This window comes from Mytilus californianus, unplaced genomic scaffold (genome assembly GCF_021869535.1).
Source record: "Mytilus californianus isolate M0D057914Y unplaced genomic scaffold, xbMytCali1.0.p SCAF_19, whole genome shotgun sequence".
Lineage (NCBI taxonomy): Eukaryota > Metazoa > Mollusca > Bivalvia > Mytilida > Mytilidae > Mytilus > Mytilus californianus.
In genome coordinates, this window is record NW_026262667.1 from 4,281,119 (window position 1) to 4,307,015 (window position 25,897).

The 25,897-nt window shown below is 31.6% G+C and overlaps 1 protein-coding gene across 2 annotated transcripts in view; it reads right to left on the reverse strand.

Moving 5' to 3' along the window:
- Positions 1-2,865: 2,865 nt before the first annotated feature.
- LOC127727092 (elongation of very long chain fatty acids protein AAEL008004-like) overlaps positions 2,866-25,897 on the reverse strand; it is a 28,673-nt gene continuing 5,641 nt past the window's right edge. For both annotated transcript variants that reach the window (XM_052234503.1, XM_052234500.1), the window contains exons 2-8: positions 24,486-24,612; positions 23,777-23,964; positions 16,771-16,851; positions 15,206-15,262; positions 13,583-13,688; positions 5,483-5,619; positions 2,866-3,658 (exon numbers count right to left, since the gene is read on the reverse strand). In XM_052234503.1, the coding sequence (XP_052090463.1) occupies positions 3,425-3,658; positions 5,483-5,619; positions 13,583-13,688; positions 15,206-15,262; positions 16,771-16,851; positions 23,777-23,964; positions 24,486-24,543 (861 nt within the window). In that variant the 5' untranslated portion in view covers positions 24,544-24,612 and the 3' untranslated portion in view covers positions 2,866-3,424. The remainder of the gene's footprint in view (positions 3,659-5,482; positions 5,620-13,582; positions 13,689-15,205; positions 15,263-16,770; positions 16,852-23,776; positions 23,965-24,485; positions 24,613-25,897) is intronic.

Below are 25,897 nucleotides of genomic sequence, written 5' to 3' on the forward strand. Positions count from 1 at the left end.
TTGTAAGCATCCCCTTAAACTAAGTATATCCTTGAACTAAAGATTTCCTTAAATAAGAAGTTTTTTTATTTTTAAGAAAAAAAAAACATATTTTACAGATGACTGTAGCCAAATTATGAAAGAGCTCTAAAACCACCTAAGATTTTCATTTTAAAAGAAGTGCAAAAAATGCCAAAGAATTAAAATTATGACAATATAAAAGAAAGGCATACTAGATATTTTTATCTTTCGAAGAACAAAATTAAAAAAATATTACCCTAAAGTGCTTAAGAGTTGGTAGTACATGTATTACAGGTATGTTGGACTCTGTTAGATAATATTTAGCTTAAAATAATATTTACTTAAAAATAAATATTCTATCTCTTATTTTTTCACTTGAGGCAACATAGATTGTCAAACATAAATGAGTTTTTGAAGATTTAAATGTTCATTCTCAATTTTATATCTGTAAAAAAAAAAAAAAAAAAAAAAAATAAAGATGTATAGTCAAAATCACTTATTATTCTAGTATCTGCAAAAAGTGGACCTTTTTTATGACAACGTGCAGCATTTTTAGCGGTCAAGATAACAAAACTCAAGAATTACAATGATATTTGTCATCTTTATTGAATTTTAACCAATAGAGAGGTGATAACAGGCAAACCATATATGATGTTCTGTACTAAGCCATTTGTTTTCCCTCGGGAATAAATAGGGAAAAATATTTTTTCCCTACTTTAACCAAAAAAAATACCGTAATAGCATACAGTAACAAAATTAAAAAAAATCAATATAAATGGTTTTTATTGTGCTAATTTTCAATAGAAACAAACCTTTTTTTCACTTTCCTTCTGAAACAAATATCTGTTTTAAAGAATTAAGAATCAAACAGTTTATCAAAAAAAAAAAAAAAAAACCCATCCCCTCAACCTAGAAGAATGGTTGATGGCTTTTTCTCCAATTAGGTTAATCTTTACAAATGTATAAGAGTTATAGATGCCATTGCACATAAAATATTGCTTCAACATAGAGGGTTGATGAAACATTTAAAGTTTTAAATCCTATGAAAAACAAAATCATAACATTTACTGTAAAAATATATTTTTCATATATGCACATGCATCATATGAAAATTAAAAATGTCTCCACTGAATCATGTAGATTGGCCACCTTTAAAAAAATATATAATGCTACAAAAAGGAAACCCTGAGAGATTTTGTTTTCCTAATGTCAAAACGAACAGCAATCTGGATTTTGGTTACATTTATAAGCGTTATTGTTCAAGCAATTACTCTTGAACAGCATAAATGGAAAATTGTCAAAATCAAAATTGACCTGAATTTTGTCATTAGCAACATGTTTGAAAAGAATTGGTTAAATAGTACATCTCAATGTAAGTATAAGAGCAATAAGTTCAATAAAGTTTTGAATGGACAGTCATATTGTAATAATACCTCCATGTTTTAATGGTTGGTAGGTAGGTATGTAAACACTAAGGTTATTAGAATGGTACATTCTGTGTATTTCAGTATAATGGTTGGTAGGTTGGTATTTAGACACTAAGGTTATTAGAATGGTACATTCTGTGTATTTCAGTATAATGGTTGGTAGGTTGGTATGTAAACACTAAGGTTATTAGAATGGTACATTCTGTGTATTTCAGTATAATGGTTGGTAGGTTGGTATGTAAACACTAAGGTTATTAGAATGGTACATTCTGTGTATTTCAGTATAATGGTTGGTAGGTTGGTATTTAGACACTAAGGTTATTAGAATGGTACATTCTGTGTATTTCAGTATAATGGTTGGCAGGTTGGTATGAAGACACTAAGGTTTATTAGAATGGCATGCCTACAAGTACATAATTTGGATTGTAGGATGGTAATTTAGTCTGGAGTCTTGTATTTTAATTAAGTTGCCTGATATACAGGTTGTCAGGTAGATCAATCAGCAAATAGATAATTAATCATGTATGATTAAATTATAATCAGGTAATCAGCGGGTATGCAATGAAGCTTGTACTATGGTTTTTAGTCACTCGGTAGGTAGTTGAGCAGGTAGGCAATAGGGCATGATTGTGTTTTTTTAATAATTTTTCTGGCCTGTTTCTTTACAAGCTGGGGATTTCAAATGGCACCATAAAAACATGCTGACTAATTATAAATTCTGTCTAGCCAATTTGGTTAGAATTTCACATAAATTTTACAGCTTATTTAAACCATAAATATAAAAAATGATTTACTAAATAGGATATAATAGTAAAATGTCATTGATATAACACAGCGACCCCCTGAGAAATGGACGCATATAAAGAACTTAAACAATATCGCTTAGGTGATAAAACATATGTTATGATAAATGAATTGTGTTGTATTATACCTAGGAAAGGTATGACCTAATGAAAGTGTGGTGAAGTATAAAATATAAGAGATTTTAACCTTACTTCTAGTCTAATCAAAATCACTCATTTATAAACATAGGTCAAAAAAAGAACCTCCTTTTCAGTTGAAAATACTATTCATTAAAAATTCTAGTGCTGTGATTAAAGGTATAGAAAATTAGTAGAGGGTTTCGTGAATGCTATGTGTTGCCTTTCGATTGCTGCTGTCAGTGTAAAAATGTAATTTTGATTGACAAAAACTAAGTCCATTTTTCAATAAAATACAGAAAAAAAAATAAAACCTTTTTCCACAGATGCCATTTCTTTATCTTGAAGAGAAGCTTATTTCCAAGTTTTGAAACATTCCATGATGGTTTTACGAAGTTAGCCATGTCTAAAAAATGTAATCCTAGACTGTATGTAATAGTAAAATATTGAAAAATTAAAAAAAAAATGATTCAGACATTATCTTTTTATCATTAAAAAGCTTTTGCCCAAGTTTCTTAAAAATCTATGAAGGTTTGAAAAAGTTATTTGATGTCTAAAAAAAAAATCTGAACTGTGAAAAATACTAAGTCCGTTTATCAGAAAAACAAGGAAAAATGAAAGACAATTTTATTCTGGATGCTATCTTTTGGTTATTAAAAAATCTTTTGTCCAAGTTTCATTATTTTCTAAGAAAGTTTGACAAAGTTATTGATGTTTGAAAAACTTTCACCTTAGACTATATCTTTCTGTTAACTGCGAAATAACTGAGTCCATTTATCAGTTGAACACAGAAAAATGAAAAAAAAATGAAACCGTCTTTTTATCATAAAAAAGCTTCTGTCCAAGTTTCAATAAATTCCAAGGAGGCTTGACAAAGTAATTGATGTTTGAAATACATAAATCATAGACTGCACTTAAATGTTGACGCCATCTATATATTGAAGGATCACTATGTCTTGCTTTCGTGCCAAAATGTAATACTTGCAACAAAAATAAATTTGCATACGGTTACTGATAAATAAAAATGTATAAACAACATAAAAAAGGTACATAAATTATGGTGCTGTTCTTTAGTAGTTAAGACTGTTTATGTTTAATTCCATTAGCAACATTTCCATAAGTGACTGTTCCATTAGTGACTGTTCCGTTTGACTTTGGTTTAGATTTCTTGTAAGTCTGTACATAGAAGTTAGCAAACATAACCATGAAGACAACAGCATACAGTCCAATCAAGTAAACAAAAAACTTAGGATAATCACAGTCAATAAATAGAAGTTGTACTGAATGTATAGTCACCAATATAAACTGTGTCTGCAAAATAAAGTTAACATATATTACTTTTCAATTCAATTCTTTTAATACTTTAATCAAATAATGCTCATCAGCACAATGACATGTACAATATATATGCAGATAAAATTACTGATAAATAAATACATAATACATAACTGATAAATGAATACATCCGAGAAGAATAATGATCTATATTAAGTATTGGATACTAACAAGTCTGTTCTATGTTTAAATGCATGGAAAAGAAATTTACATTTATGTCTTTTACATTTTCTGAGCTCAATAACAGTACAAGCTGAAATGACAATGGACACATATAATAATATGGCTTAATTTAATGTACTGTCTCATTTATTGCATTATAACAATCATACTGTAAAATGAAATGAAATTCGTCCTCTATTGTATTTAAAGTACAGAAAGTGCATTTACTTATAATATTACCAAGACAGACTCACTTATACGCATGTCAAAGAATGATAATAACAAATTATGTATGTACCCAACAGTATTTTTCCACTACAGTTAGATGTACATGAAAGAAACTTATTTATCCTGCCTCTCCCCTTTATCTTCCTTCTGTTTCATTCTAATCAAGCAAGTGAAACTCAAACAACTATCTTAAATCCCTTTTCCCCCAAATCTATTGACATATTGACCCAAAAATCAATAGCCCTTCCCTATATCCATCTGTTTAAGTTTCATTTCAATCATGCAAATTAAATGCAAACACATGAGAAAAACATGATAAAGTTATATGCTTTGTTCTAGACCGACATGTTATGCCAAATTTTAAACCTGCTAGTTCACAAGGTAACAATCTGCAGGAAAACACGTCACCTTACCATGATACATTATTCAGATTCTGCACCAATCAGTCTTTGCTCATACTTTTAAATGCTGTGTGCAAAGCGGAAAGGGAACAAATACCTGTTTGCTTTGGCTTAACCCTGCTGGGCTTGGAACCTACAACCTCACACACTTGTGGCGAGGATGTTACCAATGAGGCAGTTCATAACATGAGGAAAAAATTCTTTTAAATTTTCAGGGTTAAACTTCAAGCCCCAGTCCAGTTTTCTCACCATTGGAAAGCTTTATCACAAGAACAGAATCTTTCAATGTTGGAGTAAAAAAATAAATTGATAACAAAGGTCCAAATTAAAATTTTGTCAACATGATATGGACTAAATGATTTTGTTGGTACTAGTTTGAATAAGCTTACATAACTGAATGAGAAGATGAAGACCAAGAGTTTTAAGGTCACTGCTTATAGAAATTTCCACCTCTGTGGTTAGCTAAGTCATTACACTGCATAACACAGCTGAACAAAATACATCAGATTTACAGAAAACCCTTTACTTTGTGGTGTACATATTTAAGTACATGTGTATCAGTAAACTATATACTTACAACTTACAGGTAATCCTTTACTTTGTGGTGTACATATACAAGTACATGTGTATCAGTAAACTATAAACTTACAATTTACAGGTAATCCTTTACTTTGTGGTGTACATATATAAGTACATGTGTATCAGTAAACTATATACTTACAACTTACAGGTAATCTTTTACTTTGTGGTGGACATATATAAGTACATGTGTATCAGTAAACTATATACTTACAATTTACAGGTAATCCTTTACTTTGTGGTGTACACATTTAAGTACATGTGTATCAGTAAACTATATACTTACAATTTACAGGTAATCTTTTACTTTGTGGTGTACATATTTAAGTACATGTGTATCAGTAAACTATATACTTACAATTTACAGGTAATCCTTTACTTTGTGGTGTACATATATAAGTACATGTGTATCAGTAAACTATATACTTACAATTTGCATACTTGTCATATATTTTTTCCACCATAGATATTTTTGATACTGTGGACCAAGTGCTGCTAAACCGTAGTATGTATACATAACTAGATGTATAAAGGAATTCAACATACTATGAAAGGTACCAAATCCTCCTGGAGAGAAATACAAAAAATAACAAATGCAAAGAGTTTTATACAAGATGGTTGTGCCACAAAACTATATTCAAAAGAAATGCATTTTTTCTCAATGTTTCATCTTATTAAGGCACATCAATGTTAATTCGTGATAATGTTGCAGCCAGTATTCATGTTATATTGAGATACATGTATCTGTATACAGGAACATGCACACAAGAACACACACTGACATTACATTATTTCTAACATATGTGTGTATCAATAGCCATCTGTATCTGTATACAGGAACACACACTGATAGAGACATTACATTATTTCTAACACATGTCATCTGATGCAGCATCCCCTGGATAGTAATCTTATGAAATGACCTGTGTGTATTAATAGCCATCTGTATCTGTATACAGGAACACACACTGATAGAGGCATTACATTATTTCTAACATATGTCATCTGATGCAGCATCCCCTGGATAGTAATCTAATGAAATGACCTGTGTGTATTAATAGCCATCTGATGCAGCATCCCCTTGATAGTAATCTAATGAAATGACCTGTGTGTATTAATAGCCGTCTGAGGCAGCATCCCCTGGATAGTAAGCTAATGACCTGTGGGTATTAATAGCCATCTGTGTCTTTGAATCTCACAGGTTAATCTTCGACATTTCAATAGAAAACAATTATACAAGAACTTAAAGTGAGCAAGCTGACCCTGTCCCCAAATAAATTATGATTTTTAACATTAAAATTGTCTAATGCCAATCTATTCTAAGTATGACCTTGACCTTAGACCATATGACCTAAAAATCAATAGGGATCTTTCTATTCGTCATCTTAATATATCAAACACATATCCATATAAGATTGCAGTCCTATGTAATACATCGTGAAACCATTTTTCAAATTGTAGTATTTAAAATCTATTGACCTTGACCTTAGACATAGAGACCTCAAAATCAATATGGATCTTACTCTCATGAAATTTGATGATATATCCCAGTAGAGATGAAATCACATATGTAGTATTTGATTTAGAATTGGGGAAACTCTTTTTGGCACAAATTGTCTATTTTTAGAAATTTTTATCTTGACCTTAGACATAATAAACCAGAATCAATAGGGATATATGTCTCACTATATGTGACCATATATTAAGTGAGTTTGTAATTCCATATGCACTAGATGATTAAGCATCTACAAACAAACCACTGTTCTGCACAAATTTCAGTCTATCTTTAGTAACTATGACCTTGACCTACAACAAAGTAACCTCAAAATCAATAGGGATTACTCTCTCATAATATAAACAATATTCCAAGAAATATTTCAGTCTGATATAAAGTATCTGAGTTAGCATCTGAAAATCACATTTTTTGGACAAGGGAGTAGGGGCAATAAGGCCCTTATTTGGCCCAAATATTAGTGCAAATTGAAAAGTAACCATACACATTCATAACTTTGTCCAAACTACACTAAGGTTCAAGGTGTTCAGAAAATAAAAACAAATTTCACATTTTAACAAGTTACTATGGCAACAAACTATGACAAAATGTGTATATTTTTGTAAAATTTCAAGATTTTCCTTGTTTTTCGTCAACCTTTAGGTATATATTAGATTGGAAAAGTATGTGTGCACAACCTTACAATTTTCTTTATTTTTGTGAAATTGGTGCATTTTATGATGTAATTGTGATGTCATAATATCAAAAATCTTATGTAATCTTATATTTCTTTAATTTATGCATTTCCAAATATTATGTGCAAATTTGAAATAGTTATCAAAAACTTTATTTTCTTGGGCCAAAATAGGGGCCTTAATGAATTTTGACTTTGACCTTTGAGGTGGTTATCTTGCTCTCATTAAATATGACCATGTATCCAAGTAAGGTTGCAATGAGAAATAAAGTATAGAGCTAGCATTTTGGAAATGAAAATATTTGAAGGACTGACTGACTGTCTATTAGACGGTCAAAAATATTTACCGTACCCTCCCAGATAGGGGAATGGAAAAGTAACAATGAAAAATTCTACAGGAAATACCTGACATACTAAAGCCCTTTTGGCCATTAGGATAAAAACAGTTTACACACTAAATGTCTAGCCTTCCACAATAATGGACTTTTCAAATGAGGTCAACACATTTGTCAATAAAATCTGTAATGTAAAAATGTGGATGCACTGTTTTGTACATGAAATTCACCTGCAGCATATTTGACACCTTTCATGTTTAATTTTTAGCTACATACATATCCACAAACTAAAATTACCACTGGAAAGTGAGATAAAGGCCATATGACAGATGTGGGATAGACATATAACGTCACAGTACCAAAATCGCACCAAGAACCCAAATTGCACCATTTAGCAATAAAGAGCTGTGCCATGAGCGCATGATACGGCCGTCGCTTTTTCAATGAATAAAGTACCATAAGTCCTAAATTTCATGTCAGAAATTTATAAAAAAAACTAAAGGGAGGTTTTTTTATTAGATATAAACCAGTCACTAAAGTTTCATGAAAACTGCTCAAAGCACTTTTGAGTTATTGTCAGAAAACTGGAAAATCCCCCCTTTTTTTATGAATAAAACCCATAACTCGGAAATATAAAATCTAAAATTTATAAAAATCGAAAGGGAGCTTACGTCAAAAGATATAAACAATTCACAAAAGTTTCATGTAAATTGGTTAAAGCATTTTTGAATGATTGTCTGACATGTTGACAACAGACGCACATATGGTATACCATGACACGTCCTGTAAAAGGGCATATAAAAATAGCAGCGGAAATCATACCTGTTTTCTTAGAGACTAAACAATTTGTATTTTTATGATTTGACATAATTATGCACATCCTTCAACATAACTAGATATATTTAGATATACCCAAAACGTTCACAGTATATATCAACAGACGAAGTAATCACTGGAAAAAATTAAATCTACAGAAACGTCATCATGCGACGTCCACAAAAAGTCAATATTTTAAAATAAGCAATTAAAAAATGTTTCAGTCCTCCATTTCTTAAACAAGAATAGTAAGCATGGACTATTGTCAAATTATTCTAAATAGTTGGAGAAATAAATCAAAACATCAGTTATTCGATTTTTAAGGATGTGAATTTAAGCGTGGATGCAATTTGGGTACTCCTCATTACAGAATCATGGATCATTTTTCTATGATTCAAGATGGATTCAAAATTAAATTGGTGAAACTATATAGTAAATAAGGATACATTTACAAAATAGACACATAATGGAAACTTTTGTCTGGATCACAAATAAACGTAGGTGAAAACACTGTCAAAATAGGTGCAATTTGTGTACCATCCCGTTTCCTCTCCCAACCATATTTTATCCTTTTAAATATTGTTGATCTATCAAATATAGTAACTGAATAACAATCTCATTCTGAAAACTAAACCTAATCTCTGAATCATAAAATTGAGGTCAAGGCCAAATGACAAATGTCAGATGGACATATATTCCTAGCAAATCAAACAAAACAACTAATGTACAATATAAATATATGTTGATCTGTCACACAGTGATCTGTCATTTATAGTTACTGAAGAACACACCTTATCTTGAAAACTGAACATGAGATTGGGTTCAAGGTTTAATGGAATATGTCAGAAAGAAATATATATACTCCTCACAACCATTCCACCTACCAAATATTGTTAACCTTCAGTGTAAAGTTACTTAGGAACAGACCTCAACCTGGAAACTTTACCCGACTACTGGATTGACAGGAGTGTTAAATTTAGGCAAAGTCAATAGGACAAATGTTAGATAGCGAATACTCCTAACTAACAATTTAGACCATACATTTATTGTCATGACCATATGCGTATATACTCATATGGTCCGACCGTATGCTTATGGTTCGGGTACATTGAAAATTACTTTTACTGTAAGTTGCATAAGGTATGACCCTTCAGAGTTTACAAAAATTAGAATTTCTAACTAAAATGAAATTTTGACTCTAAATTCAATATATTTAATCATATACATCATTGTTACATGATTTATGAAATGAAGTGAATTTTACTCACAAGTTAAAATATAGTAAACACATTTTTACATGGTCATTATTGATTTTTTCCTTACGAAACATAATTTGTTGTCTTAGACTTTTGAAAATAACAGATATGTCTAGACGTCAACTGTTTTACTCACAGGCACTTGGGGCATTGAACCCTCTTTTTCTTTTTCTAAATAATTTTTTGGTGTTTAAATTTGTCTTTAGTTAATTCCAATTTCCTAAAAATATCAAATTATATGTAGTTGTATAATGTTCGTCTGTTTTACATTAACAGTAGTTTAAACATGCTGTCTTTCTATTCTTATGTAGAAAATTAAAAAAAGAGGGGCAACAGGTATAAACAGCTGTTATTGTATGGTCGTATGAATAGGATAAAAAAACACATCAACTTAGTAAAAATAAGTAGAAATTACAAGAAATTTATAAACAAGAGTGCACACGCTGAAATGTCTCGCCTGTTATACTTATCACTGAATTCTGTTGAAAGTCTGTTACATGAAGGTTCAAGCATCACATAAACTTAACATTATCAATGTTCTATGATAATGAGGTCATGGTCAGATGAACCAAATCCAGACATCATTCCATACACCAAATATAGATGACCTGATAAACTGATAAACTGGCAAAATTACGAAAACATATCATTGACCAATGAACCATGAAAATGAGGTCAAGATCAGATAACATCTGTAAGACCGACATGTACACTTTACCATTATTCCTTACACCAAATATAGATGACCCATTACTAGGTATTAGTATTTGAAAAACAGGCCAAAACACAAAAACCTAACATTGACCAATGAACCATGAAAATGAGGTCAAGGTCAGATAATACTAGCTAGACCGACATGTACACCTTACAATCATTCCATACACCAAATATAGTTGACCTATTGCTTATAGCACTTGAAAAACAGACCAAAACACAAAAATTTAACATTGACCAATGAATATGAGGACACGGTGAGATGAAACCTACCAGACTGACGTGTACCCCTTACAATCATTCCATACACTGCATATAGTTGACCTACTGCTTATATTATCTGAGAAACAGAATTATTACATTGGTTGCAATGAATTACATTGATTTCCCATTGTAATAAAAACCGATAATTTCACATGTGAAATAAACGTGGTTATTTCACTCCTCTGACGTCATACAACAATAGGCGTTGTCAAGACGTCGATAACGTCGGATCAAAACAAATTGTGAATGCGTAGAAAAAAGATATAGTTCCTTACATTTTCTACATTAATTTCATTAAAAAAAGCCATTTCCCAATGTAATAAAAAGATAACTAATCAAAGAATTCAAATATCGAAAAATATTCAACTCGTGACCGAACAACACTGATAATTAACTCATGCGCTACGCGCATTCGTGAATTAATGTGTTGTTCGGTCACTCGTTGAATATTTTTCTCTATTTGAATTCTTCGATTAGTTATTCTATAACTAATCACATAACTTTCACCTTGATCACTGATCCACGCAATGACGTCGAGGTCAGGTGAACCCTGTCTGATGGACATGTAGGCCTTGCAAGGAACCCATATAATAAGTTATCCTAATACTCATAATAAGGGAGAAATTCACATGACAAAAAAAAACAGTTGCTGAACCACGAAAATGAGGTCAAGGACAATGGACATATGACAGACAGAAACTTCTTAACATAAGGTATCTGCATACAAGGTATGAAGCATCCAGGTCGTCTACCTTCTGAAATATAAAGCTTTATACAAGTAGTTTACATTGCCGCCAAATAGTATTACCAATGTGTCGCAGATGAGACAAAACTATATTAGTCAGAACACCACAAAAGGCCCTCCTCGCAAAAAAAGCTTGAAGTAATCTCAGCAAAAATCAGCGGAGCGGGACGAAACATAAACTGGATAAGTAAGTCATCATAGTAGTCTCACATGCTAAAAATTAGCTCAATATGTGGAGGCGTTTAGAAAAAGTCCTTATAACTGTTATTTCAAGAAATTTTCAAAGTATAAAGCCTGCAATTTTTGGCAAAAATCAGCAGAGCCAAACCAAATGTAAACTCGATCTGTAACTCATCACAGTAGACTCACATACTAAAAATCAGCTCAATATGTAAAAGCGTTTTGAAAAAAAAGTCCTTATAACTGTTATTTTCAAGAAACTTTCAGATATAAGCGTGTAATTTTTGGAAATCAAAGCATCCCTAGATGTTGTGATCCAGCCATATTCATAGCTAGTCTGATATTCTTTCTGACAATACTTTTTTCAATATTTTTCACTCTTTTCATTTCTAATCTTACTGTAAAATTTCTATGTTATTGTCCAAAGGTAGGGAATTTCACAATATTGATGTAAATATTGATATATATATATATTGATATTTCAATTTTAGACTCTGTCAGACTTTTTTTTTATTAATATTTGCAATTTAATGGTATTGACAAGAATGGAAAGGGAAATCGTCAAACAATATATTTTTTTATATGCCATTTATAATAACTGGCTTAATAATTTCCAGAAAGAGGCCTTGGAAATGTACTTTCTGAACAACAAAAATGCTGAGATATAATAGCAATATAATGGGATATAAATGGAGATCAAACAAATAAATTTTATTGCAGAAAATGCTCAGGTAGGAGTTCTGCAATTTTGTTTATTGTTTCAACCAAATTTTTGATAATTGTAACTAATTAATTAGAACTTGATTATTAACCTATGTCAGATGATAATGACACTGATTTTACAAGTGAAATAAAATTTGCTTGCATTTTTTATACATATTTTTATTCGTTTTTTGTCTTTTCTTTGAGAAAAAAAACACATCTGATTAATTATTAAGCTAGCTAGCAAAATTAACAGAATAATTTAATGTAGTGTAGATCAAAATAAATAATAATACATTTGTATGTTTACTATTGAGGTCTATTTAATTATGTAACAGGTCATGAGATATTAACTGTGGTGAATTAAGACTGGGGTTGTTTCCAATTAATACCTACACCTTTGAGTGTAATTATTTGATAATCATGACAGTTTATAATCATACTGACTCTTACTTGCCTATGGAAAGAGTTGGAGTAATACCATTTCAAAAAAGTGTGGGAATCAACTTACTAATAGATATATTAATACACATGTTGACCTACATTTCATTGAACAACAACTTACACAAGCATAAGATACTAATATAATACTTTCAAAATTCTTATCAACTGATTCAATTGATGTACAAATACTTTTTCAAATTAATTCATAAATAGTAAATCATTATAAATTTTGATTTACAAAGGAACTATATGCAAGTGTACATCTAAAATAAATGGGTTGTTCAACCAATCTTTTCTTAATTTAAGTGCAAATAACATGTCAAAAGTTTGCAGTTGATGATTAAAATGGTGTAGAAAGTTTCTGCAAGTCATAAAAACACATAATTAGTTTCATGATATGTCTTCAACTTAGTATTCTGCACCATCTCCAAAACCAGAGTGATCGCATAGATCCAGCATGGCTGAATCAAAAATCAGCGGAGCCGAACCAACAGATCCACCAAGATTTAGACAATTTGTCAAAGATGAAGGATTTTATTTACTAAATGATGCCGATTTTGGTTTGGATAACAAACTGTGCCTTCCTGTGAAGGAAGTTAGAATTTATACTAAAAATACCTTTGTGGTCTAACTCATATGGTCTGGCTAGTAAATAACCATAAGTGTATGGTCATGACCATTTCCACAATACTTTATATTTACTTACTTGTTAAGTTTTGTTGTCTATACTGTATAAGCAATTTTGATGACTTTAAAATTTTAATGAGAGGATTATAATATTATATAAGGAACCCTACTTTAATTTTGCGTTTCAAGACTACATAAAAGCAGAAATTCTTCTTAAAAGAATATATAAGTTATAGACAAGTAATTTAATATTTGACTAACCTGCAACAAATTTAACTCCAAACCACCATGAAAAAGGCATTATACTATGATGAAGGACATGGAGGAAAGATACTTGGTTGAATTTCTTCCTCATTATAAAAAATATCTGTCAAAATAATAATTACACATTATATTGTTATGTTTTGGAAAAAAAAACAACATTAGGTTCAAATGATCCAGTAAAGTAGATCTTATAAACTTTAATAGAGTTTATGAAAACATGTATACATCTAAATGTACATGATTGCTGCACTGAGGTGAAATACCTGCGCTATTGTGTACATGAGAAATAAAATTGTAAGTACAGTTTAGTGTTGAACAACAGAAACATAAATTACATTATTAAGTGTATTTTGAGCTTTTGTATTTATTGCTGTAATTAGAATAGAATAAAAATAAAAAGTCCAAAAATAGTAAAAGTCACATATTTCCTGTTTCTACCTTATTTTTCAAGGAAGCATCTATACTCTAAAACAACCCAGAGAGGCATCTATACTCTAAAACAGCCCAAAGAGGCATTTATACTCTAAAACAACCCAGAGAGGCATCTATACTCTAAAACAACCCAGAGAGGCATCTATACTCTAAAACAACCCAGAGATGCATCTATACTTTAAAACAACCCAGAGAGGCATCTATACTCTAAAACAAACCAGAGAGGCATCTATACTCTAAACAATCCAGAGAGGCATCTATACTCTAAAACAACCCAGAGAGTCATCTATACTGTAAAACAACCCAGAGAGGCACCTATACTGTAAAACAACCCAGAGAGGCATCTATACTCTAAAACAACCCAGAGAGGCATCTATACTCTTAAACAACCCAGAGAGGCATCTATACTGTAAAACAACCCAGAGAGGCATCTATACTCTAAAACAACCCAGATAGGCATCTATACTCTAAAATAACCCAGAGATGCATCTATACTCTAAAACAACCCAGAGATGCATCTATACTCTAAAACAACCCAGGAATGCATCTTTACACTAAATTATATGATTGTAGGTTACTTAGTATTTTTTATCTAAGCTTGGAAGTATAATTTAATGAAGTTTACAAATTTTATAAAAGCCACTTAACCATGAGTTATGGCAAATGATCAGTCTCGCTAAGATGCATCTGCATACTAAATTATGTTGGGGATTAGTGTCTGAGAAATTGCTGTACTAAGTGCTAGAATCTTCAAATAGTCTCCCTCAACTCTTTTAAGTCAAAATAAATACAGTAAAGTATTCAGATAGATTTAGCAATATTGCAAAGTGAAGTTTAAGTAACCATACATGTTTAACCAGGCCACATTCTGTACGTGTCTGTCCAAAGTCGGGAGCCTGTAATTCAGAGGTTGTTGTTTGTTGCTGTAAATTATATTTTTTTTATTTATTGTTTTGTACATAAATCAAGCATTTAGTTATCTGGTTTGAATTGTTTTACATTTGTCATTTTGGGGCCTTTTATAGCTTGCTATGCAGTATGGGTTTTGCTCGTTGTTGAAGGTCGTACGGTAACCTGTAGTTGATTACTTCTACGTCATTTGGTCTCTCGTGGAGAGTTGTCTCATTGGTAATCATACCACATCTTCTTATTTTCATATACTATTAGAAATATCATAAAATCACTTACTGTATCCAGGAGTTCAATGAACTTTGAAATATAAAACCACCAGCAAACATTAAGCATCTGCAAAAAGAAAATAAATCATACAACCATTTAACAAGAGGCTATATTTAATCTGACATCAATAATGTTTCTGTGTTTGATATATAATGGATAATATCGATATACACTTTCTATATTTTATGAAAATATGCAGTGAAACAGACGATATTGCCCTCAACTTCAAAATAGCAATGATCTAATTTGCTTATGAATTACATGAAATGTTCAATACGAGTATTAACATGATTAATCAATTAAAAACAAATCATGATCTTTTCTTATTACTTAAATATCATTAATAACACAAAAAAAAAGAAAAAAAAAGGAAAAGCTGAAACAGATGTTTGAACTACGTTTACAAGTGTTACTCTCAAAGTTAACTCTTCTACACATCCTAACTTAGCAGCTACCCACTTACACTGTACAAACATCATTTTTAAATATATAACGGTTCAACCAATATGTCTGTATTGTACCGTATGATATTGACGTATATGTAAAATCAATTATCATCTGATTGGTAGCCAGGAGGTTTTGTCAATCTGTTCATGAACAGTGACACATAATAAACTTTAAGGAGGGAGTTTGAACCCTAGTCACGACAAATTCAAGATAAATCGATGATAACCAAGAGGTTTTGGATACTATTTGACACCAATTTTATGTACATTCAATACAAATGTTCATCCATTTTCTCCATACTCCTTCAATGACTTTTCAGAAAATGAAAAAGATAATTGCATAACTCTGGGAAGACTTTGACATCATACATTTACTGCAACTTGACAATAAGGTACCATAAACAGAGACTAATTACCATAAAGCTAGATTAGAAATAAATTTAAATAATTAAAAAATGTATAATAATCTACAGGCTGATATCCTAAACTACTTTCTCTTAATGCTTGTGGTGACCTTGAATAATCCACAGGCTGACACCCCAATCTACTTACCCTTAATACTTGTGGTGACCTTGAATAATCCACAGGCTGACATCCCAATCTACTTACCCTTAATACTTGTGGTGACCTTGAATAATCCACAGGCTGACATCCCAAACTACTTACCCTTAATACTTGTGGTGACCTTGAATAATCTACAGGCTGACATCCCAAACTACTTACCCTTAATACTTGTGGTGACCTTGAATAATCCACAGGCTGACATCCCAAACTACTTACCCTTAATACTTGTGGTGACCTTGAATAATCCACAGGCTGACATCCCAAACTTCTTACCCTTAATACTTGTGGTGACCTTGAATAATCTACAGTCTGATACCAAACTACTTACCCTTAATACTTGTTGTGACCTTGAATAATCTACAGGCTGGCATCCTGGCATCCCAAACTACTTACCATTAATGCTTGTGGTGACCTTGAATAATCCACAGGCTGACATCCTTAACTTCTTACTCTTAATGCTTGTGGTGACCTTGAGTAATCCACAGGCTGGTATCCCAAACAACTTACACTTAATGCTTGTGGTGACCTTGAATAATCCACAGCCTGACATCCCTAACTACTTACCCTTAATGCTTGTGGTGACCTTGAGTAATCCACAGGCTGGCATCCCAAACTATATCCTGCTAACCACCCAGCAAAGTTAAACTGTAAAATAAATAAAAACATTCTCATTTTCAAAGGATCTTTTTAATTAAATAATTACAAACTGGTACAACTTCAATAGTTTACTGAAAAATGTTATAAATCTGATCCACCAATCACATACTAAATCCTTATAAAAAGAGTGTTTAGGTAGTATGGGAGTTTTAAACAAAAAATGTGTAAGGGGTTCCGCAGAACTCTGTGTCTCGCCTGCGATTGCTGCTGTCAGTGTAAAAGTGTAATGTTGACTTAAAAAGTTAGTCCATTTATCAGTAAAATACAGAATTTAAAAAAAAAATCTAAATTTTTCTTTAGATGCTATTACATGGTCTTGAAGTTTAGCTTCTGTCCAAGTTTCATAACAGTCCATGAAGGTTTACAAATTCATCATGTCAAAAAAGTTTAATCCCAGACTGTCTAAATGTTAACTGTATAAAACTAAGTCCATCTATCAGAAAAATATTGAAAATGAAAAAAATATATTTTCCAAAGTTTGATTCAGACATTATCTCTTATTCATAAAAAAGCTTCTGCCAAAGTTTCATAAAATTCTATGAAGGTTTGATAAAGTAATTGATGTGTAACAAAACTTTAACCCCAGACTGTATCTATTTGTTAACTGTGAAAAAAGCTAAGTCCATCAGTAAAATACTGAAAAATGAAATAAATATTTTCAAAATTATGCTCTGGATATTATATATATTTGGTCATAAACAAGCTTCTGTCCAAATTTCCTAAAATTTCATGAAGGTTTGACAAAGTTATTGATGACTGAAAAACATTAACCTCAGACTAAATCTGAAGGTTAACCGTAAAAAATTCTAATATAAAAATAAGGAGATGTGGTATAATTGCCAATGAGACAACTATCCACCAAAGTTCAAATGAAGTGGATGTAAGCAATTATAGGTAGCTGTTCGGCCTTCAACAATGAGAAAAACCCATACCGTATGGTCGGCTATAAAAGGCCCCGACATGAGAAATATGAAACAATTCAATTGAGAAAACTTACAGCCTACTTTATAACAAAACAGTTTTTGAAAAACAAGTATGAAAGACATAAACCAATGACAACCACAGAACTACAGGCTCCTGACTTGGGACAGGCACATAAAGAATGTGGCAGGGTTAAACATGTTTGTGAGCGCTCAACCCTCCCCTAACCTGGGACAGTGGTGTAGCAGTACAACATAAGAACAAAATATAAAAATCAGTTGAAAAAGGCTTAACTCAACAGATGGATACAATTAGAAATACATCTAACAAAAACACAAAGTGGACGTGGACGGGTACTTATACGTTCCAAAAACAAAAAGACACTATTAAGTACATTTCTGAGAATACTCTCAGTTACTGACAGCTAGCTCAAAGCCAATTACCGGTAGTCCATTTATCAGATAAATACGCAGTCTTCACGCTTAACCACAAGTCCTACGGCCATGGCTTGTAAAATTCTCCTCTACAAGCCAACAGAATCCAACTAAAATTTTCAAAATATTGAGCGTCTGGCTTGTGGACTCAAAAGTTAAGCGTGAAGGCTGAATACGGAAAAATGAAAATAAATATTTTCAAAATTTTGCTCTTAATACTGTATTTTGGTCATAAATAAGCTTGTCCAAATTTCCTAAATTTCAATGGAGGTTTAAGAAAGTTATTGATGTCTAAAACAAGAGGCTCTCAAGAGCCTGAATCGCTCACCTGTTATTTTTTTTGCTTAAATCTTTCATCAATGATTATTTTTGCTTTTTACCCATATGTTCCATTTTAGCCATAGTGTCTATGTTTCTTGACATACAAGGAAATGAAATACAAAATTTATACTAGATTCATTTGAGAAGATATTTAAAGTTAAAAAACATAAAACAACTTGTGTAAAATTGTCCTTAAAGGGCAATAACTCCTTAAGGGGTCAATTGACAATTTTGGTCATATAAACTTTTTTGTAGATCTTACTTTGCTGAACATTTTTGCTGTTTACAGTTTATCTTTATATTCAATAATATTCAAGATAATAACCAAAAACTGCCAAATTTCCTTAAAACAACCAATTTAGTGGCAGCAACCCAACAATGGGTTGTTCGGTGTATCTGAAAATTTCAGGGCTGATAGAAATTGACCTTTTGAACAATTTTACCCAATGTCAGATTTGCTTTAAATGCTTTAGTTTCTGAGATATAAGCCAAAAACTGCATTTCACCCCTATGTTCTATTTCTAGCCATGGCGGCCATGTTTGTTGATGGATCAAAATTTCGGATACAATTCATAAACTAGATTCCTAAAGGAACATTCATTCAAAGATAAGAAGTATTAGGCACAAATTAATAGTTTCAGAAGAGAAGATTTTTAAATGTTAGCAAACTTGATGAACACATTGCGTAAAATTGTCTTTAAAGGGCAATAACTCCTTAAGGGGTCAATTGACAAATTTGGTCATTAAACTTTTCTGTAGATCTTACTTTGCTGAACATTATTGCTGTTTACAGTTTATATCTATCTATAATAATATTCAAGATAATAACAAAAAACTGCAAAATTTCCTCAAAACTACCAATTTAGTGGCAGCAACCCAACAATGGGTTGTTCGATTTGTCTGAAAATTTCAGGGCTGATAGATCTTGACCATTGAACAATTTTACCCATGTCAGATTTGCTCTAAACGCTTTAGTTATGGAGATATAAGCCAAAAACAGCATTTGACCCCTATGTTCTATTTTTAGCCATGGCGGCCATGTTTGTTGATGGATTAAAACTTCGGATACAAATTATAAACTAGATATCCTAAGGAACATTTAGATGAAGTTTGAAGGTATTTGGCCCAGTAGTTTCAGAGGAGAAGATTTTTAAATGTTAGCAAACTTGATGAACAAATTGTGTAAAATTGTCTTTAAAGGGCAATAACTCCTTAAGGGGTCAATTGACAATTTTGGTCATATTAACTTTTTTGTAGATCTTACTTTGCTGAACATTATTGCTGTTTACAGTTTATATCTATCTATAATAATATTCAAGATAATAACAAAAAACTGCAAAATTTCCTCAAAACTACCAATTTAGTGGCAGCAACCCAACAATGGGTTGTTCGATTTGTCTGAAAATTTCAGGGCTGATAGATCTTGACCATTGAACAATTTTACCCATGTCAGATTTGCTCTAAACGCTTTAGTTATGGAGATATAAGCCAAAAACAGCATTTGACCCCTATGTTCTATTTTTAGCCATGGCGGCCATGTTTGTTGATGGATTAAAACTTCGGATACAAATTATAAACTAGATATCCTAAGGAACATTTAGATGAAGTTTGAAGGTATTTGGCCCAGTAGTTTCAGAGGAGAAGATTTTTAAATGTTAGCAAACTTGATGAACAAATTGTGTAAAATTGTCTTTAAAGGGCAATAACTCCTTAAGGGGTCAATTGACAATTTTGGTCATATTAACTTTTTTGTAGATCTTACTTTGCTGAACATTATTGCTGTTTACAGTTTATATCTATCTATAATAATATTCAAGATAATAACAAAAAACTGCAAAATTTCCTTAAAACTACCAATTTAGTGGCAGCAACCCAACAATGAGTTGTTCGATTCGTCTGAAAATTTTAGAGCTGATAGATCTTGACCAATTGAACAATTTTACCCCATGTCAGATTTGCTCTAAAAGCTTTAGTTTTTGAGATATAAGCAAAAAACTGCATTTGACCCCTATGTTCTATTTTTAGCCATGGCGGCCATGTTTGTCGATGGATCAAAACTTCGGATACAATTTATAAACTAGATACCCTAATGAACATTTAGTTAAAGTTTGAAGGTATTTGGCCCAGTAGTTTCAGAGGAGAAGATTTTTGAAATAGTTTACAACGATGACGACAGACGATGGACAACGGACGCCAAGTGATGGCATAAGCTCACATGGGGCCCTTTGGGCTCCGGTGAGCTAAAAACTTGAACCACAGACTGAACCTAAATGTTGACGCCACCAACAGAATCTAGGATCGCTATGTCTCGCTTTTGCTACATAAAAATGTTGCAAGCTCAACAAAAATGACAGAATTTGTTCATTCTTTTTCCAAAACGTAGTTTGTATTGTGTGATTTTCTAAAAATATAATAAAAAAATTTCAGGCCACTGATCTTGTTCACTGCTGGTGCAAACTTTAAACATTCTGAAAGGATTATACAGAAAAAAAGCATTACTATGTGAATAAAATGAAAACTTAATGACAGAAGTCTGAAATAAAATATGAGAAGATAATGCTTAAAAGAAAAGGTCACCATACTTTTTTGGTTGCTATAGTACAAAATAAGAAAAAATTACTATACATTCCTTTATAAAAAAAAAATTATTATCCGAGTTATCTTCCATCATAAGACTAGAATAATTTTCTTCATTTTTAAAGAAAAGTCTAACAAATGATTTGCACTCTAAATTTGCTTTTATTTATGATCCAAGATGGCAAACCACCCTTATTATAAAGGGGCATTAGCTACGAGATATAAAAAAAAAAAAATATGATTTTTTTGGTTCAATCATTAAAATCATATGAAACTTCAAATTTAAAATAAAAGTTAACTATGTTTATATATACTTGAATGGCTACATTTTACTCTAAAAGACGTAAACGTGAACTTTAAAAAAAAAAATCCTTTACATTATCAAAATCATCATAAATGTACAGATATTGAATTATTGACTTCCAAGATACTAATTTGCCGATATTTTCCCGTATGCATTGACCTTACTAGGAGACCTCTGGTTATAACTTCTGCCACCGCACAACTCAAGCGTGAGGTGGAAACCGTGATGAAAGAATGTAAACAAACGTGCTCTTGAAGGTAAATAGTAATAGCAGACTCTTAACAAACAAATCTAATACAAAAAATCATTTAACAACTGTTAAGGAATAGTTTAATTAACAAATGGGAACGCATGGAAAATATAAAAAAACAAATGTCATAGCTCTTTCAATTAACTTATCTGTCACGTTTTCTACGTGCTCTGTTTTTATTGTTTTTTAATTATCAAATCAATGATCCGGTAAACTTTGGCAACAAACTCGAAAGTAAATTAGCCTGCGATCAACAACCACTGAATGAAATATTATTTGTCGATAATACTTTATAGATGTGTAATAAATATAAAAAACGTGCATGCAAGACTTAGTTTAGTATATATGCATGCATTGGTTCAATAATTTCGACAAAATTCAAATTTCAAGAAACTAGTTTCATATGACTTTAATTAAAGTGAAATAGTGAAATAATAAATCGCTTTTAACAGCCAATTTGGTTCAAATTGGTCAAAATAAGCTAAGAAACATTGCTGATGAATTATTCCCTTGCAAGTAAATAATTCTACCTCATTGAATCCGTAAATATACTATAATGTAGACTTACTATAAATCATAGGATGCTTATGTGTCTGCTATTATTTTAACTGATGCTCATATTGGAGTCTTTTTGACAGTGTTGATCTATCTTCAGCATGAATATGTGAATAGATTTTGATCAATAAATTTGTCTTCTTATTAATCAATCTGTTTTTATTTTCTTTATAAAGAAGTGATATTTTGTTTCTATGCAAATTTAATATGTCACTGATCTCATCAAGGTTGACAACATGGCATTATAATCATTTTACATTTGTCTATTTAGTACATGAAATGGGGGTAGTTATCCATCTTGAATGTTGGACTGGTTATTTTACACATAATTGAATGGCCTTGATATGTGTAAAAGATGAAGTTTTAAATCTAATATCTAATAAGCAATTAAAGACAATAAGAGGTCTTGATTTCTCACAAGTTGGTTCAGGTCAGATACACAGGGGAAGAATTCAAGTCATTAAAGTGTACAATAGATTAACTTTACCTCTAGATACACAGGGGAAGAATTCAAGTCATTACAGTGTACAATAGATTAACTTTACCTCTAGATACACAGGGGAAGAATTCAAGTCATTACAGTGTACAATAGATTAACTTTACCTCTAGATACACAGGGGAAGAATTCAAGTCATTACAGTGTACAATAGATTAACTTTACCTCTAGATACACATGGGAGGAATTCAAGTCATTACAGTGTACAATAGATTACATTTGTAACTTTACCTCTAGCTCTAGATACACAGGGGAAGAATTCAAGTCATTACAGTGTACAATAGATTAACTTTACCTCTAGATACACAGGGGAAGAATTCAAGTCATTACAGTGTACAATAGATTAACTTTACCTCTAGATACACAGGGGAAGAATTCAAGTCATTACAGTGTACAATAGATTAACTTTACCTCTAGATACACAGGGGAAGAATTCAAGTCATTACAGTGTACAATAGATTAACTTTACCTCTAGATACACAGGGGAAGAATTCAAGTCATTACAGTGTACAATAGATTAACTTTACCTCTAGATACACAGGGGAAGAATTCAAGTCATTACAGTGTACAATAGATTAACTTTACCTCTAGATACACAGGGGAAGAATTCAAGTCATTACAGTGTACAATAGATTTACTTTACCTCTAGATACACAGGGGAAGAATTCAAGTCATTACAGTGTACAATAGATTAACTTTACCTCTAGCTCTAGATACACAGGGGAAGAATTCAAGTCATTACAGTGTACAATAGATTAACTTTACCTCTAGATACACAGGGGAAGAATTCAAGTCATTACAGTGTACAATAGATTAACTGTACCTCTAGATACACAGGGGAAGAATTCAAGTCATTACAGTGTACAATAGATTAACTTTACCTCTAGATACACAGGGGAAGAATTCAAGTCATTACAGTGTACAATAGATTAACTTTACCTCTAGATACACAGGGGAAGAATTCAAGTCATTACAGTGTCCAATAGATTAACTTTACCTCTAGATACACAGGGGAAGAATTCAAGTCATTACAGTGTACAATAGATTAACTTTACCTCTAGAAAACAATATGTTGATAATCCCACCATACCAAGATTATAAACTAACAAAACTTTCTTTAGATCTATTGGTTTTCTATTGGCCATGATGGTTGGTCCCAGCTTTACGATAGCCAGGTATAACAAACATATAACCAAGCTTGGCCATGGTGTTGACATCATAAACCAGCCATCTACTCTAGGATCTGAAACAGTTTCATTTAACTAATACAAATTAACCATATAATATTAATTTTCTTACATGAAATTTGTGTAAAATCTTAATTACTTAAGGTACTTAGATAGTACTAGCGAGAGGTACTTAGATAGTACTAGCGAGAGGTACGTAGATAGTTCTAGCGAGAGGTACTTAGATAGTACTAGCGAGAGTTACTTAGATAGTACTAGGGAGAGGTACTTAGATAGTACTAGCGAGAGATTCTAAGATAGTACTAGCGAGAGGTACTTAGATAGTACCAGCGAGAGGTACTTAGATAGTACTAGCGAGAGGTACTTAGATAGTACTAAGGAGAGGTATGATAGTACTAGCAGAGGTACTTAGATAGTACTAGCAAGAGGTACTTAGATAGTACTAGCATAATCCAGCACTTTCAGGTTGTGCTTCTAGTTTATGGTTTTAAACTTCTAATATTTTGGCCCTTTGGCTTACACATGTTCAAAGAGAAGTATTGTTGAAAACTTAATTTTGAAAACATTGAAAACTTACCTGCTTTCAACATAAGCTCTCCATACATATTCTGTACACTTGTCAATAAATGAGCCATCTTAGATACAACACTTTGTATTTGGACAATTCAATCTATGCTAGATCAGTGTATTCCAGTGCTTAAATCCTATAAAAAAAAAAGTATGGCATAGCTTTATTAAGATTAAATTATAGAAAATTGAGATGATTCCTTCCATGCAAGAAAACCACAGGGAAGTTTTAGTAAGGTTCCAGAACTTCAAAGCCAAATCTAAGATACCTACAAGTAATAGCTTTCCTAAAAAGCTAGCCGTCTTTAGCTGATGAAAGTGGAATTTTTTTTCGCTTTGTAGTTTAATTCATTCAGAATAGCCTTGTATATAAATTGTAGTGGATTATACAAAACTTATAAAAGGCTTATACATTTTTTTAGATTTACCAATATCTTTTTTGGGGGAATGTATTAATACTGGAAACGGAGGGGTAATGTCTTAATCATCTGCGTTTGAACCAAACTTTTGAAAATATTTTTTTTTTATTTTCAGTTTTTTCTGATAGATGGACTTAGTTTTTTACAGTTAACATTTACAGACAGTCTGGTATTAAACTTTTTTGAAATTTTTAAACCTTCATGGATTGTTATGAAACTTGGACATAAGCTAATCTTCAAGACCAGGAAAAAGCATCTAAAGAAAACATTTGAATTTTTTTTTAAATTCTTTATACTCATAAATGGACTCATTTTTTACGTCAACATTACACCTTTACACTGATAGCAGCAATTGCAGGCGAGACACAGGGTTCTGCAGAACCCCTTATGATTTTTTTTGTTATTAAGATATTTTTGTACATGTATTCACAACTATGCTATATATTATAGCTTGACTTGGGAGGATAAAGAACTTAAAATATTGTAATGACATACCCTAAAATTTGCAAAGCATGGGTTGTCCTCAGCTTAATAAAGAATATTTCGATAATTTTTCTTCAAAAAAAATTATGACTTGCTCTGCTTGGCGAAAAATTTATGATTGCGCCCACCCTAACCTAAAATCCAGGATCCGCCCCTGAAGACCGTATATATTGAACTTTAGAAGTAAATTGTTTTGTTTGATGTTTAATTGGGTTGCTTTCTAAATACATTATGTATACTTCACATCTCCTTTTAAATCATGCATAAATATCAAATATTGCTTAAAATATGCTAGCATACATGTATAAATTGCTTTATTGTCTGAGAGTAGTTTTTTTTTATTCTTCTTATATTTCCCTTTGGAATTTTTTTTTGTCTTCTGTTTTTCAACGTCTGCTATCTTGATAGAAAGAGCTAGGGAGAGAAGGACAATGTCCAACCCAACCCACACCCAATCCCCTAAAGATTTTGGGGTATGTCGAAAGGGAGGAGGGCACTTATTATAATGGGTATGTGGAAG